This window comes from Lagopus muta, chromosome 1, assembly GCF_023343835.1.
Source record: "Lagopus muta isolate bLagMut1 chromosome 1, bLagMut1 primary, whole genome shotgun sequence".
In the NCBI taxonomy this organism is placed as follows: Eukaryota; Metazoa; Chordata; class Aves; order Galliformes; family Phasianidae; genus Lagopus; species Lagopus muta.
The window spans coordinates 167,287,983-167,311,283 of record NC_064433.1 but is presented as its reverse complement, the minus strand read 5'-3'; the positions used below and the strand labels follow the sequence as shown (position 1 = coordinate 167,311,283).

At 40.4% G+C, this 23,301-nt stretch overlaps 1 protein-coding gene across 6 annotated transcripts in view; it reads left to right on the top strand.

The window, feature by feature from the left end:
• Positions 1 to 23,301, top strand: part of CAB39L (calcium binding protein 39 like) — a 63,524-nt gene that overhangs the window by 9,534 nt on the left and 30,689 nt on the right. Inside the window, exons 2-4 of one of the 6 annotated variants that reach the window (XM_048957612.1) lie at positions 4,559 to 4,684; positions 7,053 to 7,260; positions 16,503 to 16,653. In XM_048957612.1, coding sequence (XP_048813569.1) covers positions 16,552 to 16,653 — 102 coding nt within the window. In that variant the 5' untranslated portion in view covers positions 4,559 to 4,684; positions 7,053 to 7,260; positions 16,503 to 16,551. Of the gene's footprint in view, positions 1 to 4,558; positions 4,685 to 6,849; positions 7,261 to 7,557; positions 7,694 to 8,858; positions 8,953 to 16,502; positions 16,654 to 23,301 lie in introns of those variants that run through there. The other 5 variants (XM_048957595.1, XM_048957621.1, XM_048957603.1 and 2 more) reach the window with 5 other exon arrangements.

The following is a 23,301-nucleotide window of genomic DNA, read 5'->3' as shown; positions in this document are numbered from 1 at the left end:
TAGTACTATTACATTTTTGGTTCAGCCTGCCTGCTTTTGTAGGGTACTGAACTTCTATGAGAGGAGTCTCAAAAGTTTGGTATGTCTGTGGGTGTGATTTCTGGTGATGTACATCACAGGAACTGTAAGTATATTATCTCTATCTGCAATAACAGGGGGCAGCAGGCTGTGTACTGCCTAGTGCGTTTTATTTTGTTTCTGTCACTGTAGTGTCAGAGTGCCTTACGTTCTTGGATGCATTCATTTTCCTGCGAGGAGACTAAGTGACTTTTCCAAGTTCTCAGAGAAATGTGCTACACAAATAGGAACTGATTCTTCAGTTCCTTTGGTCTGAACTTTGGAGTTCAGTTTCTTTGGTCTGAACTCATTTCTTCATCCTATGCACAACATCCTGTCTCTGCATAAGACTTTCTGTTAGTATTTATTCTCTCATTTGAGGCAATCTCTTGCAATATACAGCAGTTCTGTGGTTTTGGTGCCCTGAAGAAGTAACTGAGTGGAATGTAGTAAATTGTTGATGTTGCTGATGTCTTATTCAGTCTCTTATCCATACAGAACAGCTGTCTCAGCTCTCTTGGCCGGTCAGTCTTAAGAGGAAGAGGCAGTCTGTTGTGTCTAAGTACTGCAGATATAATTTCAAACTCTCCCAAGAGAAATAGTTTCTGGTTTTGCATCTTTAAAATGAATGGTTGTGGAGACATTGGTTGCTATTGAGCATGGTGATTTTGGATGACACTTTAAAAAGTCTCTAAGATGCCAATTGCCAGAAGCTGGAAGATGAAGGTGGTCCTTCTTCTGGCATATATTTCTTTTTTTTTTTACATTGTATTTGGTGTCAGATGCTCTTGGAGCTTTGTCTCCATCAACACCCAGAATGTCATCCAAAATGATGGTTCTGGTTTCTATCTCCTAACATTCTTCAACAACCCATTTTAGAATGCACATCTCTGTGTGTTTGCTCAGTGACAGCTCGAACTTTTGGTTTAAATTAAACTTAATTTTGTTTGTTTGCAGATCATCTGGAGAGCATGTGATGAAAAACGTTTTAGACTTCTGTAGAAATGGTCAGTAGAGGAAAAGTCTCAATCCACTGTGTTTTATTTTCCCTACCCATCATCTCTTTTCTCAGAAGTAGAGCCATATGTTATGTGTAATTATTATAATCAGAGATCAATCAGTCTGTCGTAATACTTATATGACAAATCAGCATTAGAGTAAGATGAATATGCACTAATATGCTTTTCAGCTTAGAGCATTATTAGGAAGTTTGGTTGCTGTTATGGTAGGTGATTTTTGTGTGTGTGATGTGATATGAACTATAAAATTGGGTGTCCCACGGTACTTCTGTGAAGAGAGGTTAAATGTTAGATCTTCAGCAAAGGTCTTTTTTTAGTTCCTTCTGAAATGAATTTTCCTTTTCACATTTTTATTTCTATGAATAGAATAAGCATTTATTTCCATTAAAAAAAAAAGAAAAAGCTGTGAAATTGGTTGAATATACCATGTTGGGATAGGAGCACTTTGAAGAGGTAAGGGCTGTAATTACATGAAAAGCACCTGCTCAGTCCGTCAGGAAGTTACTGGTTTTTGGAGGACTACATTTTGTTTCAGTCCACAGGTAAAACTTTTGTCATGTCAGAATGTTCACTGTTCCTCAAGGTAATGTTCTCCACTCATAAAAATGGGAGTGCCATTATGATTCTTAATCATGTTTTATGTTGGGACACAGTAGATAAGGAATGTGATTAACATTTTATAAGTGACTTTTTAGGGCAGGCATAAACATTTAATCTGTATTTCATTTTTCAGCTGTTGGTTGTATAACACTTTAGAAACATTCTTGTTTGGGGTGGGGGGTGAATATGTATGGAAGAGGTTTCACTGTAGCTGTTTTAATCTACTTGAAAGGACAGAGCTGATAGATGGCTTTAAAATTAGATACCTGAAGTATTTCGTACATAAACGTTTCTGATTTCTGGTAGAAAGGTCAGTGTTGATGTGTGATGCTGGAGTGAAGAACTTGGGAATAATAAATTCAGGGGAACTTAACAGCAGTTTATAAGAGTTAGTGCTGGTTTTTAAAAACTGAAGCAGAACAGAAAAATACTTACCTTCAGTAAGTGCATCTCCTGGCATTAAGGAAGAGAAGGCAGTGTGTGTTTAGGATCACTAGAGGGAGCCTAGAGGAAGAAGAGGGGGAAGCATTGAAGACATATTTGCATTTTTAGGAGCAGCTTGCACAGAACCATCCATCTAATCCTTACTGCTTCCTTCATCTACAACACAACTGCAGGTCACTACTCTCTGTTCTCAGACATTCAGTTCAGAGAACTCAGTTTTCTAGCTCTGAGAGAGGCCAGAAGCTTGGCTGCCTTTTAGGTGGGTGTAGGAAAAAAGACCTACCTCTCCATGTATCGTACCCCTTTTTACCTTCTTTTGTGTTTGAGGGAGTAGGCACGTGTTGTTTTTCAGTGCAGATATGTGCATGCTGGAGATATACTGTAGATGATGAAGAGCTTTAGTGGCATCAGTGTAGAATGGTCACATTATGGGGGTTTGGGGGAAAATGAGCATCTGCAGGCTTGTATTAGAATACAAAAGCACAAAGTTACTGTAAAATCTCTAATTTTATGGGATTTTAGAAATGTCACTCAACACACTTTTTGTATTGTTTTGTTGTAAAGCTGAGTGCTTTGACTTGAAGTGCGATGTCTCCATAGGGCAGATAAACAATGAAAGTAATTTGTTTTAGTCCCCTCACTCCACACCTGATAAACTGCCATAATTTTGATTTCCTGGGCTCTGTAAGAGAAGGAAGAAATCCTGTCGGGTGGGTTCCTTTAGTTTTGAGGGTTTTAATCTTTTTAGTATTTTAGGGATTCTCTTTTCAAATAATTTCTGGGCTGACAGTATCATGAGATTTTAGTACTAAGCATTGTTCTTCATGTCAGTACAGAACTTCCACTATTGATACCCTTACTGATTGCAGAATGCTTTTCATGAGCAGTAAGATATTTGCATTGTGGCTTTTGAGTGCTTGATTTCACATCTGAAGAGTGTAACTGACAATGGCATGTTCCTGTTTAGAAAAAAAAAGGGGGGGGGGAGGGTAAATATGTATATATATATATATAAAGGAAAAAAAAAACTAATTCTGGACTTTACTTAGTTTCTTATATTCCTATAATTTCAAGGAAAGTAAGGGAAATATTTCTTATTTTGCTCTCCTCTCTGATACCCCAGGATTTACAAAGGAAGATTGCAATATTTATATAATGTTTTTAATATACATTTCTGTCAATTATACACTCTGAAACATGTTCAGAGTCATACAATTAAACTGAATATTAAAAAGTATAAATTGTTATAGCAGTAATGAAATAAGGAGCACTATGTTTTGAGTGGTGTAACCAATTATGTATTTCCTCATTAATTAGTTGCATCTGTAGTAGAGGACTTTATGAAACTGAACACATGGCTGTCTTACACAAGTCTGAAAATATACAACTTCTAAAATATACCAATTCAGTAAAGGTAAGAGAAGTAGGCATGAATTAAAGTCAGAAACTTTTCACAGAATCACAGAATTGTAGGGGTTGGAAGGGACCTCCAGAGATCATCGAGTCCAACCCCCCTGCCAAAGCAGGTTCCCAACACCACTTTTTAGTATTTTAGGGATTCACTTCTTGATATCTGCTATTATACAACTTGTTGCTGTGTAGAATTGAATTTTGATTGCCCAGGGCCTTGGCACTGAGCATTTTTGGGGGAAGGAAGGACATTTTTCTGGTTGTTATCTGAGGCTTTTTTTTTTTTAGGGCTTTGGAATGCTGGAAGTAATCTTGGAGGAGGTAGACAGACTGTAAGTGGGTGATTAAATGGGCAGAATTAATATACATGTACTGCATGTTTGTCATCTGCCTCTGTAATTTATTGCTACCACACTCATAGTTCAAGCTCCTTAATTTCTCTTTCCAATTTTAGAAAATAAAGGGTAGGAATAATGGAATGCCTTTTGTTTCTTCCCTCTTTGGTCTTTATTAGATGGCATAATTTAAGAAAACAAGGACAAACATTTCTCAGAAGTTCTCTGTGTATTAGCCTGAGGTCTCTCATCACTTTAAGGGAAACAAGTATAATGGAATTTAATTATGTGGAGGCTGGGATCCTTTAGCAGTGCGTAGACATTTTTTTTTCAGTGTACTTTTTGGACTAGGAAGAATTGTTGACTATTCATAATTACATCATCCTTCTACTTGAGATGGCTACAAATTATGAATTGAAGAAAACATTATTTCTTTTGAAATATTTAATAACCTCTTGGCAAAAAAAAAAAAGAGAACAGGTAAGAGCATAAGTAATTATGGCTTGATTTATTGAGGATGGTGCAGCACCTTTTCTTGTCGTCTGAGAATTAACTGCACTGATGATGAAACAAAGATTGGAAAAACAGAGAAAGTTGCTCCACGAGCCCCACTAGCTGCACTCCTCTGAACAGTCTTTTGACTACAACACAGGAATGGGGGCATGACAAGTTTCTTCCTCTCCCTGCACACAGAGAGCTCCTAGGAAAGTCAAAACGTATTTCCTGAGGTATAAACCCATCAGAGCTGAACTGTAAATTGAGTGCACGTTCAACTTGCTCCTTGGAACCATGAAAACTGATGCACGTAGTCTGAAACAGGTAATAGTTTTATAGATGTTTTTATGCTTATAGAGCATTTCTCAGTCAGAATGTGCTGTGAATACTTTTGTTAACGTTGTGAAATACCATTTATCCAATTGGGTCCCTTAATGTGCAACTATAACATTTTTTTGAGGTTACTCATGCAGTTTCAGGTTAGTATCCATATCCACCAACACTGAGCTCCAAGGGGTAACAGAGGGGTATCTTTTTATTTGTTGAAATGATGAATGTAATGTACGTGTGATATAATTTCCCTAGGGAGAGTTCAGGTGAAACAAAAAGAATTCTCTTAAAAAGAAAACGACACAGTGGAAACTAATGATATAACATGTTCATATTTTTGTGTGTTCGTAGGAAAAGCCAGTACCTTCAGTAGTAGCCACAGGGCAGACTTCTCACCATTTGAATCCAGCTACGACATTTACTCAAATGCTGTGATATCAAGATTAAAAAAAAACAGTCAATACCACTTAAGAAAATATTACACCAGTAATTCACAGGACTGGCTGAGAACAACCATTGCCACTTGGTGTCACCTGTTGCAGTACTTTTGGGTGCAGAAGGAGCAGCACTAAATTCATTCCCAGTACCGCTGAGGGCAGTCCAAAAGCATAGGAATGACATGTGCTGATGATGTGTTTTGTAAAGCACAGGCACAAATCACAACACGCTTTACAGATAGGAGCACAGATCTGCTGCTCTGGAGATGGCTCAGTGCCTCCTGTGCAAATGCAGAAGTATGCTGTGAGGTTCAGGGACTGCTGCCTCTCTGTGCTTAAAATAGCAGAATGATTGAAGCCAGGCATGCTGCCGATCCTTTCCTCTTCAAAGGGGAGATTTTCACTACTTCTCTTTGCCTTGCTTAGGAACTGGGATGGTGAGCAAAAGATGTTTGCCCTTTAAAAGGTGAATATTTCAGCTGTACTCCTACGAAACACCTCTCCAAGGTGTTTTTCATACTTGTTTTGTTGTTGTTTGTAACATAGGGCTGTGAATAGCGACCAGAGGTGAGCCCTAAATGCATCTGTCTAATGCTGGTGTGCAGCAGGGCTGAGAGTAGTTTCCTCAAGCAAATGTTGTAACATACAGAATTATTTTGAATAATGTGGAACTTTAGTTGCCCCTAGTTCTAAGGAGCAGGAGACAGGAGGTCCCCAGGAGGTAAAATCTCCTCCCAGGCTGCTGTTACCAGCATAAATGCACGCTCAGTTCACATCCATGCCAGGGCTTGGCCAAGATCTGTATGAGGATGGATTTCAGTATCCTACAGTGCTAGTGGTGCCTGGTAAAGATTTTTCCTTCCCCTGCTCTTGATATAGCTTCAGACAGCCACTCACACCTTCCTCTGGATGTAGAACCATAGGATGGCTTGAGTTGGAAGGGACCTTAAAGCCCAGCCAGTTCCAGCCTTGTACCATGGGCAGGGCTGCCAACCACTAGCTCAGGCTGCCCTGATGTATGTGGCACTTGCTGGGGAGTAGCTGCTGAGAAAGAAGAATGCAGCATTAAAAATTCCCTTAATTGCATTCTGCTCTATTAGCTTGCTCGATAATAGCTGGTAGTGACTATTGCAGAATATTTTAATAGCATGGGTTTTTTTCCCTGTCACTTTAGCCCTTGTAAAGACGCTTTAAGCTAATGTGTTTCTCCGTGAGACTGGAGTTTTGTTTAGAATGTACTGCAGATTTATTTTTTTTCCCCCGCAGTGTTTTGAGAAAAACGTTTCTGATCTTCATGTTAGAAACAGAGCCCGGCAGGAAAGAGCAGTAACTTCAGCTCCTCTGGGCAGGACTCCTTCTACTGAAAGATGTCATGCGTTAGCGTGTTGGTTTTATCTTTATCTTGTCGAAACAAACCATTGTTGGGTGCCCTTATTTGCATTCTCAGCAGGAAAGCAAGGTGAATAATTTAATTGCAGCAGCCGCTGCCACGTGATTGGGGCGAGGATCGTCAGAGCTGCCCCCCGTGCACCGGGAGACTTGGGAGGGGAATGGAAACTTACAGCAACGATGTGAAATTTGTTGCATCTCTTCCTTTAACCCGAGGAGGATCTCTCAGCGGAGCTCCATCCGTGTTCTTTCGCTTTACACGCGATCCTCTGACGTGGAGGGAGGCAAAGGGGGGAGCGAGCCCATGAGAAAGGCGAGAGCGAGGGAGTGGGAAGCGGGGAGGGCGGTGGGAACATCGCACAGCCAGCCACGGGGCTACTCAGAGCCGAGGCAGAACTGCCCCTGGCACACGGCAGAGTCTGGCTGCAGGGAAAGGGGAGTGGAAATTTACAGCTGCTCTGAGTGAGCGCGTGTGTGTGTGAGTGTGTGTGCGTGCGTGCAGGCTCAGGCGCTCATTGCTGCTCACGCTTTTCCAGAGGGTAACAGTTGCTCCGCGGAAGGAGAGCGAGAGGCTGAATTCCGGAATCTGCTTTCCTCTCCACGTGTCAAGAAGGAGAAGCTGACATTACATGGGAGATAACTGAAAGCCCCCCTGGCTGGCCATGCTGGCAGAGAGCTGTCTTCAGCACCTCGCCATGGTGCTGCGCTGCGCTGCCTAGGCACGCCTGGACCCTTCTGCACGCAGTAAGTACCGGCCGACATCCTCTCCTTCGAATCACATGAAGTTCAGTAATTGGACAGAACTTTCTTTTTCTAGTTAGAAATAGCGTCTTCCTAATAAACTGCTCATTTATTTATTCTCTATAGTTACGCCGTTTGCTTTTTATAGCTTTGTAAACTGCGTTACCAGGAGTGGCTTTTAAAATAAGGCAATCCTAAACAATGCGCCTTCTGTTACATAAGGGACTGGCTCGGTGACCAAACCCTCTGTGTCCATGGAATATCTCTGGAAATGGGTGTATTTACAGTGTGGTTTCCAAAAATAAAATATCTGCAATATATCATTGCTCTTGCTCCTCTCTGCCGACTGCCTGCAGCTGCGAACTCGCTCCCGAGATGCAGAGGAATGAGAGCACAGCCACTTGCATAAGAAACTCAGGAGCTGCTAGGGATGAATGTAAGATGAGCATGTGTGTGAATTGTCACAAGAAACTGCATATGTAAATCAGCCATCTTGCTATTTATAGCCAATAGGTCATGTCAACCTGAAATTCTAATTTCATGAAATGGGCTGTTTGTGGGGAGGTTTTTAGTGAGGCAGAACTTCCATTGAGCTTAATGGAATTTTTATGAACAAATAGTTTGTCTTGGAATAATTACTGCAATAAAGTGAAATTACTGCTACAGTGAATTATTTTCATATATTCTGAATTTACTAAAGTAGCACATCAGGCTTGCTGAAGACGGGGTCAAGTTAATGCTGTGTAGAGGGGTAACTCAGTAATACTGAACAAAAAGAAAAGTAGCATTAATATTCCTCACTGATGGATTTAGAGGAAGTCCTGTTCCCTCTCGGTCGCTGCCTATGTTATTTGAATTATGTTACCAGTATTCATTATTCCTAGAGTTATTATTACTAGAAATGGAAATTTAACCTGATTTCTCTTTAAGTAAGTGAAAAGCTGTTAAGGGCTGTTATCTTAGAATTGTATGTACCTCAGAAACATAAGTTAAGTGATTCCCTTCGTTAGAACTGAGCTTGTGGGACTTTTGCTATAGACTGTATTTAGTTAGGCACAGGCTTGAATTCTTAATGTTTTAGGTTTGAAAGATTTCATGTTGACTAATGGAAAAAGGGATCCCAAATATTGTTACCTAATTATTGGTTATTGTGGCTTTAAAATTTACTGGTATCTTACTTTTCTAGTTTTATTCAGTGTAAAATAATAACCTGTTAATTGATCATGCCTGTCAGCATGAGTGGGAGGGTCTGTGTGATACAAGAATGGCTGAGGGTATGAGTGTGGATGCAGTTTTTGCATGGTTTTAGAACCTGAATGTTACCTGGCATAGGTGTGCAAAAGCATTATTTTATAACAAATATTTTATAATAATATGCTTGTTAGCACAAAATTTGTTGCAATAAAAGGACACTAGTCAGCAAAGTCAAAAACTCAAAAAATTTGGCTGATGAACATCTGAGCTACAGTGGCTGCTTCAGCACCTCTGTCCACCTGTACCCCTTCTGTCCCCTTTTTCCCCTCTTGTCCTGACTGAGGTCCTTGTAAGACTGTGGAGAAAGTGACTGGAAACCCGTTCTGACTTTTTTTTTTCCACACCAGGCTATTTTTTGTTCCCTGGCATGTTTCCTCACCACGTGGCCCAGCAAACAGCAACACCAGTCCAGGAGAGGTGGTGGTGTAAAGCTGTGAGTAGGCATGGAGTAGCATGGCACTGTCATGGAACAAAAGGCTTATCAAACTGCAGCCTCAATGACCAGACAGCCATTCAGTGTTTGAAAGACTGTATTGTGGTTTTTTTGTTCTTCATTGAATGGACATTCAAATATTCAACTGAAAATGAAATTCTGCTTTATTTGGTTGCTTCTGTAGAGCTGTATCACAGCATTGCAGTGGAGCATCACCACGAGAACCTTCAGTTTCATACCATTGAACAACTACTTGATATTATTAATATTGTTCTATGATTATACTATACGGTTAGGCACATTAAGGGCAGACCTGTCTAGCTATCCTCTATGATCTTTACAATGCTTACCATCTGTTAAAAAAGGTGTTTGTGGCAAAAGTAGTAAGCATTACAGAATCACAGAATGGCCTGGGTTGGAAGGGACCTCAAGGATCATGAAGCTCCAACTCCCCCACCACAGGCAGGGCCACCAACCTCCACGTTTAGCACTGGACCAGGCTGCCCAGGGCCCCATCCAACCTGGCCTTGAACACCTCCAGGGATGGGGCATCCACAACCTCTCTGGGCAGCCTGTTCCAGCACCTCACCACTCTCATAGTAAAGAACTTCCCCCTGACATCCAACCTCAATCTTCCCTCCCTCAACTTAAAACCATTTCCCCTTGTCCTGCTGTTATCTGCCCTTGTCAAGAGTTGATTCCCCTCCTGTTTGTAGGCTCCCTTTAGGTACTGAAAGGCTGCAATGAGGCCACCCCACAGCCTTCTTTTCTGCAGGCTGAACAAGCCCAGCTCCTTCAGCCTGTCTTTGCAGGGGAGGTCCTCCAGTCCCCTGATGATCTTCGTGGCTCTCCTCTGCACCGTCTCCAACAGCTCCCTGTCTTTCTTGTACTGGGGTCTTCAAACCTGGATGCAGTGCTCCAGATGGGGCCTCATAAGAGCAGAGCAGAGAGGGACAATCACCTCCCTGTCCCTGCTGGCCACCCCTCTTCTGATGGAGCCCAGGATACCATTTACCTTCCGAGCTGCAAGAGCACACTGCTGGCTCATGTTGAGTTTTTCATCCACCAGGACCCCCAGGTCCTTCTCTGCAGGGCTGCTCTCAAGGAATGCTCCTTCCAGTCTGTATGCCTGGGATTCCTCCGGCCCAAGTGCAAAACCTTCAGCTTTGCTATGTTGAACCTCATTAGGTCCCTCTGAATGGCGTTACTGCAAGTTTTTGTGTGTTTCAGATAAAGTTTCATTCACCCTTGTACCAGGCAGGAACTTTCAAGACTGGAAATGCAGCAAGTAACCAACAGAATAAGGCTTATTCATAAATGTCAGCATTTTTAGAATAATTTTGTTGAAAACAGGTAGCATTAATTCAGCCTATCCTCCTAACTGTCCTCTCGTCTTTTAATCCATTCTCTGACCTGCAATGTCCTTTGCAAAAAAAAACTTGTTGAGGATTTTCAAGAGAAGTTACTTGTGTAGGTCTGTTTCCTTATGCCTGCCAAATGTAGCAGGGATCATGTGAGAGGACTGTGCAGACTTGTCAAGGTGATCAGAAGTCTTCTGTTTCCTGGTTTGAGTTCCTGACTCTAATTGCAACAACCTTCAGAAATATTGTTGGAGGGAGACATGAAGGGAGAATAAAGTATCTCTTTCATTATACAGAGACTGACTGGGCAAAATTACCAAGCAAGTGTGCTAATTCGGGCCTAAAATATATGGCTTCAAGGCACACTGATATGAATGGAAAATGAAAGCCTTTATTTCCAAAGAAGAAGGTCTCACTCATACTAACTTACTGAAATGCTTTTTATTCTGATAAATAAGTAGTTGAAAGTTAGGAATTAAGAAAAGGGCAATGTGAGATACTAGAGGGGAGGGAAATTATTCACTCATTCATTGTTGGATAGCAAATTGCTTGTCCAGAGGAACATCTGAGAAGAATGCACTGATGGGATCACATGCTCTCATTCTTGCCTTTGTGGGCAGGAGGTGTTTGTTTTTGAACTACTGAACTGAGCCACATTATAGTGGGATTGGTTGATGAGTAGAGTGGTGTTGCTGTCTGCATTTTTCCTTCATTTTCCTACAAGATCAGCTGTGCTGTAATCTTTTAAGAAGGTATACGATAAAGAGCAAAGAACTTGGGGAGTGTGCCTGGAAACAGAACTAGATCTCATAGTGTGCTTCATAGCTGTATTGAAGAGCTCAAGTTGCATTGATTTTATTTTCTATGGCATTCCCTTTGTGAGCAGATAAACTGGCAAAAGAGAGATTTTGAAGACTGGTAAAAAAAAAAATCATAGGCTTTAGTGTTAAATGATCTAGGTTGCATTCTTGGCACAGCCACTTATTTTGTCTTTTTTTTTTTAATGTGGACTTGGGTAAGCGTTCTCATTGTTCTGTGCTTCAGCTTCTCCCTTTGCAGAGAGAGAGGAGTAACAGTATTCACACAGCATTTTTGGAAGAGTGTTTTCCATCTTAATTAAGTATTTGCAGAGTTGGAGGCCTCTGAGGGAAGGCATGTTCTGAGTGTAAAGGGATGTTATCTCTGTCAGGCTACTGGATGTCCTTAGAGCTCACTTCTTGTAAACCTCATGTGCCTCTGGATTCAATTTACTGCTTTGGACTATGTGAAATACTTCTTTTTTTTTCAGACTTGAACAGATACAGCTAGATGTGTAGAAAGTGTTGCTTTAAAATTGTCTTTTGGTGCTTCTGTTACTTACCTAAAATGAAATCACATTTCCCCCCCTCCGCAAACAAGCACTCCTTGAAAGTATTTACGTAAAGGTAAGGTTCATAGAAAGTATTGGACTCCCCAGCACTGAAGGCTGTAATGTTCTGTTTGTACTGATGGCAACTGTGGACTTTGGAAACCAAAATTCCTTACGTGGTGCTGCCAGGGCATTTCCCCTGTGAATGGGAGAGGTGCTTTCAAAGGCTCTGAGTGTCAGGCTGGTGAGACACAGATGTTTCTTTGGTTCACCTTGTAAGCTTCTCACAAGAGTCCTGGTGAAACATCATCCCAACTGATATTTTATAAGTTGGCTTTCCCCTATTAGGAATTCAGAAATGACTACAATGCATTTTTGATGTTATAAAAACATATGCTGCTGAATAACCATTAGATGGAAAATGTTTTCCTAGAAAGTAGGAAAGAAAGGGGCTCATTCAGCTCTGTCCCTTGCTGCCAGACAACAGTGTCAAAAACTTATGAACAGATGCTCTGTAGTGTGCCTGTTGAAGTAAGTTATTTCAAAATCTCAAAGCTCCAATGGTTAGAAACCTATACATTTTTAGCTTCAGTTTGCTCATTGGCAGTTTACAGCCATTTGCTTGTGTACAAATAGTACATTATTATTATTACTTTGGCAGAAATAATTTCTTCCCTGTTTTTTTCTTCTGAGCTTACTCTGGTTTTATTTGGCTTGGATGATCACTTGTGTACAGTATTTCACATGAGGTTTCATCAAAACTTTGTAGAAAAGCATGAATGCCTTTGAATTTCTACTGGAGATTACTTTTTAATTCATCACAAATTTGTACTTATCTTTATCTTACCTGTAAAATACAAATGTAGTGACCAGTCACTTCTCAGGATAGACATCTTGAAGCAAATATTCATCTGTTCTTCTATTGTATGTTGACTGACACTTGCTACTTTTATTTTTTATTCCATTTTTATTTTTCCAATCCTACAGGCTGTCAGGTTTCTCAGCAATGGTATTCCAGTCCTCTTTGGTATTGATGGTGTCTTCCTATTTAGTCATCAGAGTTTTTTGGTAGGGCTTCAATTCCTGTGCCTCTCTAAATAAGGTCCTCTTGCAAAATTGCTATTGCCATCTCAGAGGATCAGCCTCCACTTACATGGTAATTTTTCTTTGGCTAGTTTATTTTTTTAATGTTTAATTTTATATCCTTTCATGTCAGACGTGTGGGATCTGCTGTATTTTCTTTGCCTTGCACTTCATTAATGAGAGATTATAGAATGAGCTACCTCTGATAAGCCTGCACCGCATTCTTTTTGGTTCTCATTCATCTTTGTATTTCAATTATTTTCAGACTGATTGCTTTTAGAAACAAAGCTTTTCGCAGTCACACCGTCCGTCTCTCATCCTACTTCTCTTCCCACAGCAACCTCTGAACTTACTAACCAGTTTCAAGCAACTTTAACAGAGGGCTACATATCTTGAAAATGCTGAGCTCTGAAAAAAAGCGAAGTGAAAGTAAGTCATGAAGTGAATAGGGAATTTAAACCAGATTAGTGCTTCTGCTGAGGAAAAAATCTTCAAGTTAAAGGTTAAAGAGCAGAGAGCTGATAGAAAGAGGACAGGGCAGAAGCGTTGCAGCTGTGGATACAGCCTTAGCCAGAGCTCATTCTTTTGTAGGTGCTAGAGAATCCACTGAGGAGAAACAAACCTGAAGGAAGGGAGTCTTGTTTTGCAGTGTTCCCCATGGAATGGTGGGTGCTAGGACTAAGTGGTACAACTTCCAAATCTTGGCAAAGTGATTTTACCACCTCTTGCTTCTGTCTGTATCTGTGAATAGTGTATGCCCCCTAGGACACTCCAATGGGGAAAAACAAAAGGATCTGGAATGCAACTGTAACTTGCAGTTGCCAGTATCATCTAGGTGACGGATCGTCTATTTCCAGATGCTGATGGGTTAAAAAATATTTCCTAAGGCTAAGAGAGGTCTCTGATGCTCTCTTGGGACTCTTTTAATGGCCATTATTCCTTTTTTTTCCCCTCCATATTTCCTTCCATATACAGTGGATGCTTTGCTTTGTGTGTAAGACTGATAAATGAAGTGAAACAGAGACTTGTCTCTGCTCAGAAGGAGGATGAACTAAACAGTCTCTTGAGTCCCTTCCTGCCACATTATCAGCAGTTTTTGCCATTGTGATCAGAACAGTGGTAGGGTATGAAGTGAAGAGAAACACTCACTTATCACTCAGCAGTGCTGTGGTATCTCAGTGATAAGACAAACTGTAGAGAGGAAAAGTGCTAGCTGGGTTACTGGACTGTAGCAAAATGAATGATTATTTACATACAATATACTCTAGACAGCTATGTAAGTGACTTCTTTGGAGGAGGCACTTGTGGCTCACAGCAATATGTCACTTAGGAAAGTAGATTTATTTTTTAAGACTCATAATTTTTCACTCGTGACTGCTTCAATGTAAAAATCAAATTATCTCCCCCTTTGCTTTTCCTTGTGTAGTGACCTCTAAAAGGGGAAGATGAAAAAATGCCTGTGGCAGTCTGAGCAACCCTACCACACCTTGATGGTATTTTTTCTAAAATGCATCCTGCCAGTTAAGGTTTTGCTCACCGAATGTCTCTCTCAGATCTTCACAATCTCATGCTTTGTTTTCACAGGTAATAAGAATATGCAGAACTGGTCCCTTTTGTGCGTTCTGAAGTACTAAGCTAATTGCAGAATGTGTGAGGTTACAGGGCTCTTGGTGCTTGCGAGCAGCTTTCAAACAAATGTGTTGTATAATACTGCCTTTGCCTGCAAGATGAAGTAAGCTAAGTGATGAGAGGCCCAGCCTTTTCCAGTGCTTGTGTATAGCTGAGCATTCCCAAATGAGTTAGTCATGAGTATACCCAGTATTCAGTCTTGCACGTTGGCAAGTTGAGGTGTGACTCTGTTCTGTTGCTAGTCAGAGGGTGCTGCCAAAAATCACAGTTTTGAGCTCCATGGGAGCAGCGCTGAGCGCTCATTTTGACTCCTTCGTTGAGAGCTCAGCCAAGTATTGAAGGTTATGTGGCCAAAACTGCAGAAATGAAAATTAATTTGAACCAAGCCATGAGGAGCTTGTAAGTGGAAATCTGAAGGAGGAGAGCTTTCAGAACTTGAACGTGAAAATATTGCTGTAAAATTGACCTAGCAACAAGTGAGAAGCTATCTACAAATTCATCTACTCTTGACATTATTAAGGAACTTTTGGTTTAAATGTTTCCTTTGTGTCATAGGAACTGTTCTTGTAAAGATAATCTGCAAATATTTTGAAATGTTTTTAATAAGATGTTAGGACAGAATCTGAATCGCTGCTTTTTTTGTTGTTGTTTGGTTTGGTTTTTTAAAATATTCCTCTCTCATTTGAATTTTGTCGTTGGCAACTTATGTGATTGCTATTTATATTTATAATACAACATATATGTCACCTGGGCATTAGTTCCATAGGGTCTTTTGGAGTTATTAGCACAGGGATGTGTGCCACAAGAGGGATCATACTTCCTGGGGGACTCTGAAGTTTTTCAGCAGTAACAACAAAACATGAGGAGTGTTGATTGGTACTATGGGGGGAAAGGCATGACTATATGACAGCTATTATGATTTTTATGTCATACGTTGCCCTCATTTAATTCTCCCCTTTAAAACATCTTGTATAAAGTTTTTGTTTTGTTTTGTTTTGTTTTAATTGTATGATTTGAGAAGGAACAGGGAAGTGGAAGTGATTTGTTTATATATTTGTGTTGTGCTAATGTGTTAAATATGTGTGCGGAGGGTTGGTGATGATGGTTGTCTTCTGTTGTGGAAAGAGATGAAAAATACTCAACATTTTTTCTTTTTTTTTCTTGTTTTTTTTCCTCTCTGTGTTGTACAACTGGGATGCAGAGTTGTGCAGTACTCTCCCTGTAAAATGTTACTTGCCTTAACAAGAGTACATTCCCATCTTTAGTCTTTCTGTTGACTTCAGTAGGTCTTTGTATAAGACTCTCAGTAAAATCCATGGGAGTTTGCAACTTAATGGTTTATAGGATCACAAGCTAAGCTACTTGGTTTCTTTCATGTATAAATACAGTGACTTGGTATTTGCCTTTCCAGCCATACAGAGAAGGAATGTCTTAAATTAAACAAGCAAACTTATTTTCACTGAAATGCTCAATCTTTCATTTAAATGTCATGAAAACATTTGTGTCCACATTTAGGCCTAATACTGTGTTTTGGGTTTAATTCACGCAGTGTTTTTACATAAGGGAGATCTGATCCACAGGCTCTGATGGATTCTTGAAGTCTGTCAGACTCAAGGAGTTAGCCTAAGTCATAACAAGACCCTCTAGACTAAAAAAGAGAAGCAGCTGGAAAAGGATGAGTGATGGCTGATAAGCTGGATCTTTCTTGTGCACTGTTTTAAACAAAGGATGCTTTTGGCATGAAGGAGTCTAAAGTTAGTTACTCTGCATCACAGTGGAACTGGTAAAATTTATATGAAACCAACATCAGAAATTTAGTGGAACCTGCAAGGCACTCACTGTCGACAAAATGTTTGATGTATGCATACAGATGGAACTGAGGCACTGAAGTGTATGTTTGAAGCTTTAGGAAGTATCCAGCTTCTGTACAGGTGCTGAGTTGCTGCTTTCCACACGCTGACAGAGGCTATTCAATTTCTGATGAACTTGAAATCAAGTGTATGTGAGAATTTCTAGTGCTTAGCTGAAGTAGAATACAGTGCCTGAGGCATAACCCTCTCTTGTTCATAATGTCTTTTTGTATTTTTATTGCATTTTTGTAGAGACCTTAAAAACTATTTTTTCTCATTTGATCTAGGCATTCCTCTTCTACACTGAAAGAAGAAATCCAGGTGAAGAAAAAAACCATGCCTTTGTTTAGTAAATCGCACAAAAATCCTGCTGAGATTGTGAAAATTCTGAAGGAAAACATGGCCATATTGGAAAAACAAGAAAAAAAAACAGACAAGGTATGAGGTAATGTTGTAGAAGACTGATAAGGTTTTAATGGTGGGGAAGCAGCACAATCAAGAGAGTGAAATTGTGTTCACTCACTGCCCCGATTCCATAAGCACTTGCATGCGTAAGTAGCTTTATGTTTGAACAGCTCTACTAAAATCACTGGGCTTTTGCTAACTAAAGGACAGCAGATGGAATCACAGAATAGAATCATAGAATGGTTTGGGTTGGAAGGGACCTTTAAGATCATCTAGTTCCAACCCCCTGCTGTAGGCAGGGACACCTCCCTCTAGACCAGGTTGCTCACAGCCCCATCCAGCCTGGCCTTGAATGCTTACAGGGAGGGGGCATCCACAGCCTCTCTGGGCACTGTTCCAGTGTCTCACTACCTTCACAGTAAAGAATTTCTTCCTTGTCTGGGGGTCAGAAAGAAAATGTTGAGGTCCAGGAGCCTTATCCAAAATGAGGGTTGATCTACTACTTTTAATAGGAATCTAACAAAACAGCATAAAAGACTATTTAAAAGCTATTCTGCTATTAATTGGTCTTAGGGAAAAACAAATGAGAGTGCCAATTAATGTGCAGCAACCCAGAGGGCAAAACTTACTTCTGATAAATGTCGTTCATATAAAGCATCAAGCCTGTCTGTATTTGCATACCTATGCAGTCTCACTGTATCAGGCTTTTCTAAACTTTGGTGTGTGTTTCCTAAACATGCTCTGCTATTTCATGTTCTAATTGTAATGCTAGATTTTTGCTAATATTATTGTTCTCTTTTAACTCTGTGACACTGACCTGAGTTACTTTCACCGCTCTTCTGTAACTAGTTGAGAAGTCACACAACAACATAGAAAATGATGTTAATTAACAACAACCTAATTTCAGGTTAGAACTGAGTGACAGAATTAACAGTTCTTGTGCAACTAAGTAGCGTGTTTGCACGTGGTGCTTCTCCCACTTTGAGCAGGAGTTTGCATTAGAATGAACTAAAGCAAAAGGTAAGCACAGTTGCCATTGCATCCAACCAAAATTCTCTGGAAACTTTTTGTTTCAAAGCAAGTAGCTCAGTATGCTAATTATGTAATATCAGTCACATGAATTTCAGTGAGGCCTCTGGTATTTGATGTCTCAAGCTGAAATATCTTCAGTTAACTGTAAAGCACTAAGAGAATTTGAACTAAAAGTTAAATAAATAAGTCAGCAGCGTTTGTGCTCCCCACCCGACTTCATCCTTCAGAACCTGATTAAAGCAGTCATTTAAAGCAGAAACTCTAGGCTTGTTTTGTTGTTGTTGTTGTTGTTTGTTTACTTTGCAGCATGATTCCTCCAAGTTGTGGTTTTGAGGATTTTTGGCTTTGAGCTGTTTTGTTTATTTGGGTGTCAGTGACAAAGTAGCAGAAATTCAGACTTCTTAGAAATTGGAGAACTCAGTGTAAATTGTTCATTGAAGTCCTAACAGCTGGTGTGTGTTTTCCTTGCAAAGCAAAAGATATGGGAGATTTTCCCCAGCTGATTAGGATGGAAACAGCTTGAGAGTTTACTGACAACGGTGGCTTATTCTGCATTTGATTGAATGGAATACAGATAGGCCATTTAAAAAAACTGAAAACCCTAATCTGGCAGACTCTCCTCAACTGTGAATTCTGTGAATTATATTGATGTGGACTATCCTAATTCACAAGTCCACACTGTTTCCAGCCTGCATGCCTCACCACCTTGTTGTGCCTTTGCATGTGACTGCACATGGCCAGGATGGGAGGCTGTCCATGTCTCCCCCCCATGCTGTGCACACATCATTTTTCTCTAGGTTAGCAGGGAAGGAGGCTACATTTCAGTACTCTCTGACATAGTTTATCATTTTTGTATGGAGGCTGTTGCTGTTGTAAATGAGGTTAATGAGAGTTACTGAGGAAGAGACGGAAAGAGGACAAAGCAATCCCTTCAGCATCAAGGCAGAAAGTCAAGGAAGCAGCACTGTATTGGACATTTACACATGTGCTTACATGGCTTGTTGAATCAGGACCTTGCACTCAGACACAGAGGAAACACAAAGGGCCTTTCTCACTTTGGAGGAGAAGATAAGTAGTGCTGTCATTCATCTGAAGTGTTGCATTGTGCTGCTCTGAAATAGAATCATAGAATCATAGAATGGCTTGGGTTGGAAGGGACCCCAAGGATCTTCAGTTCCAAACCCTGTGCCACAGGCAGGGCCATCAACCTCCAGATCTGGTGCTAAGTCAGGTTGCCCAGAGCCCCATCCATCCTGCCTGCTGAAGAAAGAAGCCTGGCTAATGGTCCTGAGTTCAGAAAGGTAAATCATGTGGAATTATCTTCAGTACCTGTGAAAGTGATGAGTTTAAAATGCATAATGAGAATAATTCTTGCTAGTCACCATTGTGTCTCTTATTAAATACACAGGCTTTGTGGGCTCAGTGGACTTGTGTCTGAATGTTGGTTGTGTTTTGAATTGAAGGAGAGGAGGTAATGGTGGCACCTTCATTGATGCAGAAGTTTTTGAAATTTGCTCAGATATACTAATGAATAATGTGTTGTTTCTTCATGAGTGTGATTATAGAAATTTAATGAAAAAAGCAAGGGAAGATAAAGTACAGTATTGCACTCTGCAGAGACTTGCAAGATATAGAAATTTACCTCTAGTGTTCCTAAGGGAGATAAAATGTCTTACACTTTCATTAAGGGTCCAGAGGACTGTCTCCTTCAAGAGCCACGGATGGTTGATTTCCCAGAGCTGCCCGAGAGTTTTGGACCCTGTGGGCCACTGAGTGTAGATGTTTGTGGGTCAGGGCTCTTTCATTTCTTTCAGATTTCTGTCTCCTTATGAGTCATGTGAACTGGACAGCTATTGTATCTGGTTGTAAAATTGAGGTTCCCAGGACTTGTAAGAGCACCCCTGACAGTATCTCTGATTTTGTGTGCTTGTGAAATCCCTTCCAACTAGAACTTGCCTCAGATGCTTAAACAAGGTTTATCTTGTGACAGTTTAGCTGTCATTGTAGTACGGCAAATGTGACATGTGGGCTGAGACAGCTAAAAGCTGCTAATACACTCAGAATTGGCAGAGAAGAGTGACAAAGCCTGAATAACTGCAAACCTGAGGGAGATCTTCCTCATTTCCTTTCCCGAGCTGAGAATCTTAGATACGAGATGCAAGTGGGCAGCTGGGGCAGTGCAAATTTGACAATTTGGATGCAGCCTCCTGTAACGTTTAGCAGAAGTCATCTGGGCTTCAGAGAGACTACTTGTAAGTGATACAAAAATGATAATTCCTTTCAAGCTAAGCAGCACGCTGGTAGTGGGACTTGTACAACAAATCAGTGAAGACTAATTTCAATAATGGCAGGAAGAGAGAAGATACAGCTTGATAGATAGGATGAAGGGAAGTCACTTTTAGGTATAAAGGCAAGTGTACATCTTCTGTGAGACACAATTCCATGTATGCATGATATACAGAAGTTTTCACTCTTTTTTAGTACTTCTTGTTAGTCTTAGAATGGGGCCCATTCAGGCTCTGACAAAAAATTGACTGCACTAGCATCTGTCTTTCTTAGATAAGGATTGAATTTGACCCAGTTCTACATATATATGTATGTATATATAAAACCATTAATGGGTACAGGGCTGCCTTAAAGCTTTTTAAACATTTCCAATGGAAAAACAGACTAAGATTGAATGCTAAGTCCTTATTATTTTATGGAAATGTTTTGTTTTTGTTTGCGTGCATGTGAGTTTAAAGCCTTGCCATTTTCTAAGCTATGTTCTGAAGGCTGATAGAGCACAGGTTGAGAATTGCTACCACACGTGGTTCCTCTTCTTCTGAAGTGCTCTAACACCTTCTTTTTCTGTCTCATTTTTAAAAAATAATGTCTACTTAAAAGAAGATACTGCAGCACTGGAAAAATGGATGTAAGAATTACAGGATTAAGTAGAGTAAGACAGCTGGAAAGTGAACTAAAGCCTTCCTTATCAAGCATCCTCCTTTCCAACATCCACAATAAATAAGAGGGTTCTTGTGACATGTGCAGTTGCTGGGATCATATGTGGGCTCTGTGGCGAGGAACAATTAATTATATTTTATTACAGAATTCTATAAAAGTTAATCTCAGTTGTATAGAAGCAAAATAAGCTTGCATTTAATGAGTAATACTAATTCAGGAATTAAGCAGAAAAGGAAATTTTTAACAGTGTAGGAAAGAAAGCCTTCAGAGCACCTCTTCCTGCTTTCTGCTGCAGACTTTTGTACCTCCCAGAGGATATGCATAAATGGGGAGAATGGAAGAGAAACCCCAGGAGCAATACAGTGGGCAGGAGATTCGTTGAGCCTGAGGAAACGCAGCATGTGATGTAGTTGTTGTGCTGGTTTGTTTATGACTGGTGATACCATTGTGTGTTTTGTGGATGGATATTGTAAAATAACATTGGTGGAACGGATGCCTGACCCATCTCACAAAGAAAGGAGGTGACATCCTGTCTCCTTGAAGGCACGGGGTCTGGTCAGCACAAAGCAGTTCAGGATGCACATAATGTGTCCCCGAGGCATATCCTTGAGATCATCACCCTCCTACTGCTAATCAAACATGCTGGGGTGTGGCACCCGTGACTCAGTGCCATCTGTGGAGCCTACAGGTTTGGTAACATTTCTGAACCCATGGTGCAACAAAAGCTTTCAGAGTGCCCCATGCTTTTAATTGAAAATACCAAAAGGAGGTTGGGTTGGGTGCAGCTTGGCCTAAGCTGTCTCTGTGTTTGGCCTGGATGGGCTGAAAGATTTGCAGGTTTTGGCAGAGCCTGGTCCAAACCTTAAGTTTGTCATGGAACCCAAAACCATGACAGAGCTGATATGGGCTTCATGTGGAGTGTTTTTCTGGCAGACAGAATCACAGGCTGCAGCATCTTCAACTGGTGTTCAAAATATACTTAAGGTAGATGTACAGTAACTCAAAGCATCTAACTTCTTCCCCTTTCTCTTACATATATCCAACAAAGCTGCTTGTTCAGGTAGGTTACTGTAATCGGACCTCTGTTTCATCTTGGTCTGCTGTAACACATTTGGTACTGTTCAGAAGGGTCAGGAGAGCAGCATTTTAATAAAGCTGCAATTAAAAGTCTTTAGGATTTCCATAATTTTCTTTTTAATAATAAATCTTGCTTTCTTGCTTAGCACCAATGAAGCCTTTATCAGACCCTATTCACCTTGCTCCTGCATGGTTAGAGCAACTGGGGTCCTCTATGTAAGATGAAGTACATGCAGAGGACAGGATGTGCATTTTCATGGAAGAATGCTTGTGTGACTATTGCGAATGCTGATACCTGTGGACTCAATTCTGCTGCTGCCAAAGTCAGTTGCAAAATTACCTTTGACTTCATTGCTATACACTGAAACCAAGCGAATAAAATCAGAAGGGTTTGGCACTCCTTCCTTCTAACTGCACAAAACTCACATGCCCAGGGATTTTGTGGAAAGTTTCCTGTTTCAGCCTCCCAATTCTGCTGAGACCTGTTATTGCTCTAGAGGTGGGAGAGACTCCAGATATTATCAGGTACTGGTGCCAAGTGTTTGAAGCTTGTCACTCCTGGTTGCTTTTCCATTTTTAAGCATCTTACAATCTTTGTTTCTGTCTTGAGTGCAGGATTAATAGTGGGAAAGGAATTTATGTCCAGGTGGGGCAGTTCTATCTCTTCCAGGTAATCGTACCGCATTTTAGAAGTTTAATTATTGTGCCTGCTTTGCTAGATTGTCCTTGCCAACCTCCTTGGGTAATAGACCATAATATTTGGCTAAATGTCTGCTGAAGTCCACAATTTGTTCCTTTTAGCATGAAACTGCACCAAGAATAAGTCAGTTGAGATGTTCCTTAGGATTTCAGTTTTGGATTCAAATTCTACTAATGGTTCTTCTTAGGAGTTGCATTTAGAGAGAGTTGTGTCACTATTAAGGAAAAACTATTTTGATACACGCATTGAGAGTATGTTTTAACGTAGCTGTAAAGTAAAGGAGACAGAACTAAACCTAGGGGCCTTATGCTTTTGATTCTGATTTTTGGCATGGAATACTGGAAGCTTACTGAGTGGCACATGGTAATATCTCATATCACATTGTCAGGTGTCTTCATGTTCCTGTGTGCTGCTGTGTAAGACTGCAAAGGTTAGGAAAGCAGTTTTTGCCCTGGAAATATGCTAGGTAGGCAAATAGAAGCTCTAAGATCCTATTTGCTGTGTTTTGTGGACAATTGGGAATTTCCTAATCACTATGCATATATCAAATGACATATTTTGCTTACATATGTGTTCTATCTGGGTTTGGAAGGGTAGGAAAAATTCATGGGATCTTTTTTTTTCTTATCATTACAGTTGGTCATAAATGTTACGTTGAATCTCTGGATGAATAGAAGATAAGAATAAGCCATTCTGACCTGGAACATATGTATGAAATCTCCAACCTGTCTGTAAAACAGAGGTAGCACAGAGGCAAGAGAAGCCATTGAATGCTTTTAAAGTCGCAGTTTAGGTGGAGGAACTCAGACTGTCAATTAATTCATAGTCTGATACATTTTTTCCTGAAGTTTTTTGTAGTCTTCCTTGAAGGAGAGTAAAAAGATGTAATGAATCTACATCATTTAACAGGAGATTCATCTGTCTGC